Source organism: Pteropus alecto, unplaced genomic scaffold (genome assembly GCF_000325575.1).
Source record: "Pteropus alecto unplaced genomic scaffold, ASM32557v1 scaffold40, whole genome shotgun sequence".
Classification (NCBI taxonomy): domain Eukaryota; kingdom Metazoa; phylum Chordata; class Mammalia; order Chiroptera; family Pteropodidae; genus Pteropus; species Pteropus alecto.
This window is the reverse complement of record NW_006431919.1, coordinates 2,638,784-2,649,783: the sequence shown is the minus strand read 5'-3', so window position 1 is coordinate 2,649,783 and position 11,000 is coordinate 2,638,784. Positions and strand designations below refer to the sequence as shown.

At 45.2% G+C, this 11,000-nt stretch overlaps 1 protein-coding gene across 1 annotated transcript; it reads right to left on the bottom strand.

The window, feature by feature from the left end:
- Positions 1 to 1,958: 1,958 nt before the first annotated feature.
- Positions 1,959 to 9,614, bottom strand: GM2A (GM2 ganglioside activator). The gene is made up of 4 exons (XM_006906425.3): positions 9,338 to 9,614; positions 4,843 to 5,004; positions 3,142 to 3,324; positions 1,959 to 2,809 (listed from the first exon to the last, which is right to left on the bottom strand). The coding sequence occupies exons 1-4, from the start codon at positions 9,425 to 9,427 to the stop codon at positions 2,657 to 2,659; spliced, it is 588 nt and encodes a 195-aa protein (XP_006906487.1). The 5' UTR covers positions 9,428 to 9,614; the 3' UTR covers positions 1,959 to 2,656.
- Positions 9,615 to 11,000: the final 1,386 nt, after the last annotated feature.

Here is an 11,000-nt window from a genome sequence, read left to right as displayed (position 1 = left end):
AGAATGCCTTGTTCCATACAGCCTTGCCTAGCACAATGTCGCGTTATACTTTCTATTTTTCACCAATCTGAGAGGTGATGTTATCTCAGTATTGCTTCAACTTACAGTTCTCTAATCATGGGTGAGTTCTAACATAGGAATATTAACTCTTGTTCTATGATATATGCTATAAATATTTTCTTCTTGACAAGCATTTTTAAAATTTAATGTAGTCAAGTATATCAATCTTTAATTACCTCTGGATTTTTTTACTCATGTTTTCTATTAGAATTTGTATGGTTTCATTTTTTTTACATTTAGACCCTGCAGCCATTTGGAGTTTATTCTTGCAGACGGTGTGAAGTATGGATCTAATTTAAACTTTTTCCAAGTGACTTCCCAGTTGACTCAGCACCATGTATTAAAAAGTCTACTTTGCCCCGTGATTTGAGATTCTCACCTGCCTCCCCACTTAAACTCAGAGAAACATTTGACCCAAAAGCATGGTGTAGCATAAAAAGGTTAATGAGCCAGAGATTCCATTCGAAGATGTAAACTGAAAAATGATTGTGAACTAAAAATGACTAGGAGATTTAGGAAGGGAACAAAAATTGGAGAGGTCATGTTGCAACGGAAAAGCAAAGGAGCAAACCCAGGAAGCTGGATGGTGATGAGGCCAAATGGAGCCGAGTACCAAGCGGCTCATGAGGTGTAACAAGAGTCAGTCCCTGGAATTGCCTAGGCTCGTCTGCACCACTACAGCAAAGCTTTCCAACAGGAACAGCCCACCGCACACACTCCTGAAATCCCAAGATGTGGTCAATGAAAGTATACGCAGCCAAGGCAGAGGAGGAATTCTCAGCAAGTTAAAAATAAGTACAGTCATGCTCTGCATACTAATGGACTGTATATATGAAGCATAATGGAGCTGAAATTCCTATTGCTTAGTGACACCGTAGCTGTCATAACATCCTAGTGCCACGCATCACCATAAACATGTATTTTTACTGTACCTTTTCTAAGTTTAGATACACAAATGTTTACCATTGTTACAGTTTCTTACAGTATTCAATACAGTAACATGCTGCACAGGCTTATAGCCTAGGAGCAATAGGCTATCCCACGTAGCCTAGGTGTGTAGTAGGCTGTACCATTCAGGCTTGTGTCAGTGCACTCTGTGATGTTCACACGACGACGAAATCGCCTAACAACACATTTCTCAGAACGTATCCCCGTAAGTGTCACATGACTGTACTGCCATTCTAGGCTTCAAATGAGCCCTGAACTCAGGGCTGGTTCATGGGTCAGGAAGTTGTCATGGATGACAAGACAATGGACAAACCCAGGCACCTGACATGAGTCCATCTCTCTTCACTGAACCCCTGCCCCAGAGCAGCTGCTGGTGGGTCCAACTCTTTAGCATCTGCCACATTCACCCTCAGAATGCTCACAGCTCTGAGAAGCTGCTTCTACCGCCCCCAGCACTAGAAGGGCCTACTCTTTGGGTCTGACATCACGGATTCAGCCCTGTTGGGGAGAAACAGTGCCACAGGAATTGTCTCGAGACTGAAAGGATGAGACATGCATGTTCTTACATTTGAGGTCGCAAATTGGCTACCCTGAGCCAAATTTCCCCACTAACAAGTATGTTTGGCCCCTTCGGCCTGCTCAGTGTTTTAAAAAAATAATTACCTGCCAATATTTAAACATCCTTAGGTTTCATATAAAAGTCTGGATTCTGGCTTCTCTACGGAAAAGAAAATTGAGAATATTTGGCAAACTGGGCCCATAGCATTCTCACACGGGACTAACAGGCTCTACCTTAGACAGCAGCAGCCTTGACAAACAGCATGTGCCCTTTCCAACTCACCCCAGTCCCCAACATCCCTGATTATATCCCCAACTCGAGACTGGGCATTGGCTGCCTTGTATCAATGCATATGTGCTCTTATAAAGAGTAAAAAAAGAAGACACACATGTTCCTTGTCCTCGTCACTCATTTATGTCTCAGGCTGGGCCTCACAGGCACCTGAGTATGTAAACTATCTTAAACACATAGAGCATTCTTAACTCTCTCTCCCAGTGAAGCCCCCCACCACACGCTCTGCCTCTTTAGGATACACTGTGCCCCACTGTTAATTGGGAAAATCTAAAAGAGCACTAAATTAATCATAGAAGTTAATGGAGAAATAGACTGAGATCAACTACTTCAGGCCCTTCATTCCAAGTTGGGGGTTGGAGTAAAATGAAAACTGTTAATACTCTGACTTTTAAGTCAGTGACCAAAAAAATTTAATAAGGGAATCATAAAGAGCAAGCCTGGGTCAGTCTGAACTTGGGTTAACAAAAAACATTGGTCCTATTCCTTGACTGTTTGGAAAATGAGTTAAGCTATTAGAGAGAAAGCCACAGGGGTCAGGAGGAAAAGAAAGTGGCCAGCCCGGTCGATGTCCTGGGCTATTAAGAACCACCAAGCTTATCCTCCCTCAGGTTAGGGATGCTTGTCCATGCCTAAAATGCAGGTGACACAAAATGATTTTCGGCAAGGGTAGTGGCATCACTGTGGAAAGGGGCTTGAATGGGGAAAGAGAATCGAAATTTGGCCTTGGCAAATGCAAGACAGAGGAACGAGGATGCCTTCCTCACACCCCTTCATCCTGCTGTAGCTGGTGCCACATTATGTGTCAAGAGAGACTTCGATCTTGAAACAGCCCAGACGTTTCCTGCCGCTGCTTAGGATGTTCTGGATGCGGTAGTTCCCGGTACTGAGCCAGCTGGGCAGGTCCAGGTGGGGGAGGGTGATGACACTCTTGGGCAGTGAGTATGCGCCCTGTAGAAAAGCCAGTGGATCACAGGTCAGGGGGAGCCTACTGATGGGGCCCACCTCCCATTCTCCTAAGAGCCATAGGAGATTAGAGATCGTCATGCACTGCAGACCATGGAATGTTATAGCTAAAGGGCACTGGAAGTCACACTGAAGTTCAAGTCTCCCATTTCACAGATGGGTAAACTGAAGCCTCCAAAAGATAAGCCCCTCAGCATAGATCTCACCAGTTTACAGACATCCAGATCTGCAGGAGGAAAATGCAAGGATCCTTCTCTCTAAACCCCATGCCATTACTCAAGCCACAGGGATAATGCTCTCCCTCCCTAAGTACTTACTTCTTTGAAGGGACAGTGGCAGGGAAGCCCATAGGTATGCAGGGGCTCTGGGCAGGACGCTCCAGGAGGAACAAAACTGTCAAATATATTACATATGTCTTCATAGGTACAGCTACCGAGTTGTTCCAAACACGGGACTTTGACCCAGAAGCCAGCCATTTCCTTCTGCACAGTTAATTCCACCTGATGAGAAAGAGTTTGAAAACATGTAAATTCCAAGGCAAACATACCAGCTCCTCTGCCTCTTTAAAAGATCACCATTTCATTTCAATCAGAATTTTTAATTGGTTGGGACCTTAGAGATACTCTGATCCAGAAATGACAATATTGTGGTGTGTGCCCCCAAATTGTCCTTTCCTGTGCCAATGGCAGACATTAATTATCAAGTGTGATTTTTTTCGCCTTCTCTGAACCACAGGTCTTAGAATTCTTTAGGTAGTCATCACCCATTGGTTAAAGCTAACACTTGAGTTGAAATGCATTTGTCATCTAACTGCTAACTGGCTAACTATGGCATTGCTTCCTCCATTTCTCCAAAGCAACTACAAAAGGCAAACTTATAAAAGGACCTTTAACCTCATTAGGGATGCCATAGAAGACTGGAAACACATTTTTATAAAATGCTCATTGTCAACAAATATGTGGGAAAAGGCAAATCCATTGTTGCTGGTTAAGAGGATAAACAGGGTTCAAACATCTGGAGGCACTTTAGCAGTATGTATCAAGACCTAAAAAGTCTGTGTCAGAGAACAAGGGAAGTAGAAAAAGATGCATTACAAGAATAATTTCTGCAAAGGTGTTATAATAGCCAAAAAACAAACAAAAAACTGCCCTGGAAACAAACTCAATGTCCGACAATAGATTGTAAATCATGACAGAGCTACAACATAATATTTCTGTCATTAAAAATGATTAGGTACGCCTATGCCAAATGCCATAGAAAGAGATATGGAACATATTGTATGATATTAAAAAAAAAAAAGAAAAAAAAAAAAGAAAGTTTAATAGCACATCATAGTATCCCATTAGTATAAATTCATATATATTTACAAATGCAGACAAAAATCTGACAGGATATATACATAGCTAACAATGATTATTTTGTGAGGAGTTAGATTACAGGAGGACATTTACAAGGAGCACTACTTATTTTCACATATATCCATTAAAAATTAATATATATGTTACATGAGGGAACATTCCAAACACTAGCCTTTCAAAATGTTCAGTGCTTACCCCTTATCACCAAGTAATGAAATTTATTCGCCGCCCCTCCCCCCCCCGACTTTGACCACTTGAGTCTCCTAAAGTTGACTACAGATCACTTGCTAATTGATGTCTGTTTTATAACAAATAATGACACCACCACCAAAACCAAATTGCCTATCCAAAGCTGTCAGACAACAGTGAGCACTGTGCCACCCTGTCCAGGAGGCTGGAGCACCCCCTGCCACATGTGAGGAAATCAGTCATTTGTGTCCTCAGGAGGAAGCTTTGGGGGCTGACATCACATTCCTTCCAACTCTATGATACTGAGCCCCTATGAACGTGAGTACGAGTCTACAAATCCATGCGCTCTTTCCTGCTCTGAGATGCCAGTTCTTCACAGATCCCTGGGCATACATTCCTCAAGGCCCCTGCCAGCTGGCCCATGGCACCTTCCCTCCAAAACCTCACCAATCCCACCCACCCCAGGCTCACCTTCAGAGGAGCATTGAGGGTGACACTCGTCTGGGTCTTGGCACTGACAGTCACTTTTCCAAGATCTACAATGGGGTTAGGTTCCACAGTCAGGCTTTTGATCACCACAGGGTCCTTCCCCTCGTCACAGTTCTCCCAGGAAAAGCTACTGAACCGAAGTGGCTAGGGACAATCATGGCAGCAAGAAAAGAAGAGAAAAGTAAAGTTGACAAAAAAGAAATCTCACAGGTCAGAAGAATCAACAGAACAGGCTACTGACAGTGTGACCGTGGAGGAGGTACCTCACCTTTCTGAGCTTCATCTGTAACTGCACATTTGTAAACCTGGGATAACACTTGTCCTACCCATTTCATAGGCAGGACTAAAGTAAAATACTCGAAAGACATAATCTCTCAAAAGTGTGCTCAACTATAAAGCACAGTATACCAGACCTTGAACTTCAAAACTAACCATATTCACCTCTGGTAGATACCTTCTCTGATCTCCCACCTCCCTGCTCCCCACTCCTCTCCAGCCAGTCTTGGGATCTCCTTAGAGTGAAACTCCTGGAAGATTCCCCTTCGAAGTCCATGTCCAGGACCTTATTCCCATCACACATCCTGTTTCCCCCTCCCCGGTCCAGGGCCAGGGACAATGGGCAACACAAAACACAGCGGAAAACATAACAACATCCAAAACCTCACCCTTAGCGGGGTGTGCAACTAACCCAGGAAGGGAATAGGACACACATGAAAAGATCCCAGTGGGCCACTTGTTGATGAACAATCCCAGTGAACGAACTCCCCCAATGCTAACCAGTGCTTTCTTACTCCCATCCCACGGCTAATGCTCTGCCCCCACCCGAGTCTCCCTCCTCCCCTCTGCTTCCTGAAGCCACTGCTCTCTATCTTGGGCATCCCCAGAGGTCTCCTGATTCCACATGACCCCTGACTCGCCACTCCCACAGAACCTTGCTCGTCTACAATCTTTTAAACTTCCTACGCTTTGCAGACTCTGCCTACCTGCTCGCACCTTTTCCAGCCCCCCGAAGGCCACCTCTGAGACACATCACTCCCACCATCTGCCGGTCTCACCCCCTAAGCTGATCCCCATCGTCAACACACCCACATCCGACTGGGCCAAAAGGGAACACTTAACCCAAGCTGGTTAGGTGACAGATTCTCTCTGACTCTCAACTGGGAATTGAGATGGAGGCAAAATTACTCAGAGGACTTTGGGCTTTGTACTGTCAGTGGGTCATAGTTTTGGGATGAGACGAGAACTCCTGGATCCATAACCTATGACCAAGACAAAGGGACAAGAACTAAGGGGCTCTACTGGTCTCTGGAAAAGAGAACAGACAGAGTCACCTCCCCTCTCCCCACTCCTACTACACAGGCAGTAAAAGGCATGGCTTTGGAATGAGACATAGGGTAAATCAAGGCTTTAGTCAACAGACATGGGTTGAAATCACAGCTCGGTCACCATATCATGTGATTATATAGGCCGGTTTCCTCTTTGGAGCCCTGATTTCCACATCTTTTAAGTGAAGGCATTTATACTTTCCTCTCAGGGCTGTTGCAAGGGTGACAGCATGTATGTGAAGGTCATAACACAATGCCAGATCCAAAGCATGAGCTGGCTCACTAAATGACAGCCATTAGACATCCCAGCCTCTACTACCTGCCACTAGTTCCATGAGATTCCACTGACAAGGCAGTAGAATCAGGAGCTTCTTGGAATGGGTTTCTGTCCCTTGGAAGGAAACATCATGCCATGACTAAGAAAGGCAGGACAGAGTCTGATTCATCCCTGTATTCCCCATGGTGCATCCTTCAACATTCATTGTACAAATATTTATGGAGTAATGATCACAAGCTGTGGGCTAACTGCCGTGTTAATAGTGGTAAACAATGTCCTGTCTTGAGGAGCTTAGTTTCATGTGAATAAATATTACCCACTCTGATTTCTGAGTGCCACCAGTGCATGCTGACTACCCAAACAATTACAATTGTGAAGGGGAATACGAGGTTGTTTCCTGATGCCTGACTAAAGGCTTCCGTGGCAATGAATTCTGCATCCAGAAAAGGAGGAATGATGGATTAGCAATGCCCACCAAGGGCCAGGCCTGGCATCAGATACTGGCCATCCCAGCATGCAGGAAGAGGCAACATGGGTCAACATAGCGCAGAGCTCTGGAGGAAGAAATATGGGGTCAAATCAGACCTCAGCCGCTCTTACTAGCTGAGACCATGGCTAAGCAAACCCCTCTTGATTTCAATTTCCTCATCTATCAAATGGGCATAGTTATATCTTGGCGCAGGGATACTGTGAAAGGAGAAGTTTGTAAACAGAACACACAGGTCACAAATCCTCAAGCCCATGAAAACACTGGACTAAAAAACTGTCACAGACCAGAGGAGACTGGGGAGACATGACCACAAATGTAATGCGGTACCTGGATTAGATCTTTAAACAGAAAGAGGTCATTCTTGGAAAAACTAGGAAAATCCAAATAATGTCTAGTGTTTCATTAATGGTAATGTCCCAATATTGGTTTTTCAGTTTTGACAAGTGCACCGCAGTAAATAAGATGTTAACATTAGGGGAAACTGGGCGAGGAGTATGTGGGATCCCTGCACTAGCAATGCGACTTCGCTGTAAATCTAAAATTATTTCCTCAAAAGAAGTATATTAGGAAAAAAGCACATGGTCTAACTCACAGCACATAGTATGTGCACTATAATAACACTCATTATACATTATCACTGAGTCTGTATGCCCAGCACAAGGCTAGACATTCTCCCCTGTTATCCAATGCTTACCACAGCCCAGCATCTGGTTAGTGCTAGAAGAGGAACTGGAACTCACAATTCCAGATGTTCAAACACTGACCATCACCCCACAGCCTTCATCTGTGATCTCAGGGTCAGGGCTTTAAACCACATGAGCCCAGAGAACATGTGGATCAGAGCAGATAAGGATCGAAAGCGCCACTTGCTGTGTAATCTTGGGTGAGTCTCCTCTCCTCCCCTCCTCTGTGAGCCTGAGTGAGGTGGGTGAACTCTATGATGTCTCAAGGCCTCTCCAAAACTGCCAATCTAACACCCTCTGGCATGGCCTGGAATGGCCACAAATCCACAGCCAAGACATACAGAAGAATGGAGATGTAGGGCAAGCTCCAGCTTTAGCCGAACTCCACCTCATATCCACTTCATAGCAGTCAGACCTGGAGCCAAGAGAAACATTCCCAACCTACGCTCAGGGACAAACTGAATCCTCTAGAAAAAAATAAGGCCAAAGGTCCTTGCTTCTTCATTCAATAGATAAAACAGACTCCTTGCCCCTGGGTAGGGTGAGGCTGAGTCCACTGGCTTATATCACTTTAAAATTTTAGAGCTTTACCATCCATAAGAGCATTTCCTTTCACCCGAAATCCACGAGAAAGGCAGGTTGGCATCATCACATGCATCTTACAGATGAAGGGGCTAAGGTTCAAAGAGCCCAAAGGCCATGCCCATGGATTAGAGACAGAGACAGGATCAGAAGGCAAGCCTCCCAGCTCTCAGTCCTATTCCACTTTCCTCTACACCGCACTGTTCCTTGCTCCCAAATACTTCCAAGGTGGTTGGAAGAAGGGGATCTAAGCTGGGCCTCGCTCTTTGCTGCCAGAGATACAAAGTGTCTTGCCTGCAGCTATGTAGCAAAGAGGCAATGGAACTAGGCTTTTCTAGGTCTCATAATGATGGACCTTCCCTCTCCTAAGGGTCTGGAGCTTGAAGTAAATGAGAAATGAAAGGGGCAAGCTTGGAGGTAGGTGCCTCTCCGTGGCTCACAACCAAAAGCCGAACTTGATCTTTGCCACCAGAGGAACAAGTCTGGATCTTCTGGCTCAGAGGGCCTTTCAAACCCATCCAACCATCAGAATAAGCGGAGCCACAGAGCAGTACATAGAGGGAAGGGATGACTGCCAGGCCTCTTTATGGTGGGGACGGGGTTGACAGGTAAACAGGACTGTGTCTCTGGGCCTGGGAGCAGCGCTTTAGTCTTCCGGTTCCACAAAATTTCATTCAGAGGGCAGAATACATTGAGTGAGGTTAAACATTCCAAAGAAGTCTAGAGCTGAGCAAGCCTTATAGACCACCCTCGCTGTACAGATGGGTGAAGGGATTCAGAATAGGACCCTCCTAGGTTTGCCACTTTTGCATGTTTCATATATACGTAATTAAATTTGCTTATTTTCACTTATTAATCTATCTCCTATCAATTTGATTATTAGACCAAGCCACAGAACCTGGAAAGTAAGAGGAAAGCTTCTTCCTCCCCCACATGGGAAACAAACTACTCGAAAGAAAAAGACCCACTCAGAGTCCCACGGTTAGTGACTCTGGAAGGGTCTGCAGCAGAGAAGGAATTCTAGAGATGGCAATAGCCACTCGCAATATCCCCTCCCCATTCATACCACCCCAGCTGGGCCACAAAGCTGAAAGCAGCATCCTAAAAGCGCTACACTCACCTGTTTCTTTAAGATCCTTCCAAAGGCCTCAGAGCCAGCGAAAAGCAAGCCCAGGGCCATCAGGAGGGGAGCCCGCATTAAGGGCATCATTCCAAAAGGTCGGTCTGCGTGAAAATAACCACAAGGTCTGGGGCCTGAGGCAGGCGGTGCCTTTAAATGCCTGCGTGCCTTGGTTATGCAAAGCTCTACATTGTTATGCAAAGCTAAGCGCCAAAGCTTCAGATTCGCCTCGCCCCGCCGCGCCAGGATCTGGGATTTCAACAAGAGGGATCAAAACAGATGTCGGCGTAGGCTCCTCCTTGAGCCCCTCCCACCAGTGTGGGCGTCAAAGCCCCACGCTCTGTGGGGAGAAGGCTGAGCCGGAAGAAAAAAGAGGCGGGGCTGAGTGCAGGGGCGGGGCGAAGCCGAGAGCTGCAGACAGAGGCGGGGAGAGAAGGGCGGAGCCGGAGCAAGAGGGAGGGGCGGAGCTGTGGTTTCTGACCTCGCTCTATGATGGTCACTGCCCCAAGGACATTTGTTTTCACACCCAAGTCCTTCTTGACAAAAATGTCATTCTTCCTGTCAATATTATGCGTCCCCATATTTGTGTTACGAATCACTGTCTTTTTAATAATTGTTATCATCATTATGATAGTAACTAACATTTAGTAAGTCTTTTAATGCGTGCTATGCTCTGTTAAGCACTTTAAAGGGAATCAATTTTTGCCCTATCTTATCTCTGAGGAAACCTATACACGGTGAAGTTAGCTTTGCCAACGTCACACAACTAGAAAGCGATAGAGCAAGGATTCTGCTTATAAACGCCATAAGACAAGATTTGGTTAAACTACATTTCGTAGTTGAGATTTGCTTCTTCAAGAAGCAAAGGGATATTATTCCTGCCAAATTATCACTAGATTGTAAACCCCACAAGGGATGGGACCATTCCTTTTGGTCACTGATGTGTACCCAGTGCTTGACACATAACCATCAATCTTTGTTGAGTAAATGAACGTATGAGTAGAATCTGAAACCTACCTAATCATCTTTTAAAAAATTTTTTGAAATTAATTTTAGATTTAAAGAAAAGTTGCGAAAATAGTACTGAGCGATCTCTCAGTGTCTCCCATTGTTAATAGTAAGCTAGAGTATTTTTATAAAATCTAAGAAACTGGCATTGGTACATTACTATTAAGTAAGCTGCAAACTTTACCTGATCTTTTCATATGCTTTTTAAATTGCGCATCTTGCTCCCAATGACATAAGCTCTTCGCTCTCTTATCTAGCACAACCTCTTCATTATACACAAGTGCAATTTGAGGCCCCACCAGGAAGAGGAGTTGCCCAATGTCACAGAGCAGAAGTGAAACTAGAACTTCCTTTTCCTGAGGCTGACCTCACAGTAGTATGAGAGATGTCCAGTGGCTGTGCTTCTTGGTGGATGTGTGGGTGGTGGGTGGGGGGACTGGATGCCAACACTGGTAAGCCCTGGAGCCTCATTGGGAAATAGGAAGGAGACTGCACAGCCTCCCCTCCCCGCCTCATTCTTTTTCATCTTTGCACCTGCCAAGGCCCCTCCACCCTATTACCCACTTTCCCCTGACTCCTAAAAACTCCATTCTCTCAGCCTCAGGCACACTCCTTCACACGAGAAGCCAGTGATCTTGGGCAATAAAAGGTTAAT

Bases quoted from the DNA above. Each gene is read 5' to 3' on its own strand.
- GM2A (XM_006906425.3), bottom strand. From the start codon at position 9,427: ATGATGCCCTTAATGCGGGCTCCCCTCCTGATGGCCCTGGGCTTGCTT. The intron at 5,005-9,337 runs GTGAGTGTAGCG...GATTGTCCCTAG, and splicing joins GAAGGATCTTAAAGAAACAG to CCACTTCGGTTCAGTAGCTT. The intron at 2,810-3,141 runs GTAAGTACTTAG...GCTTTTCTACAG, and splicing joins GCCACTGTCCCTTCAAAGAA to GGCGCATACTCACTGCCCAA.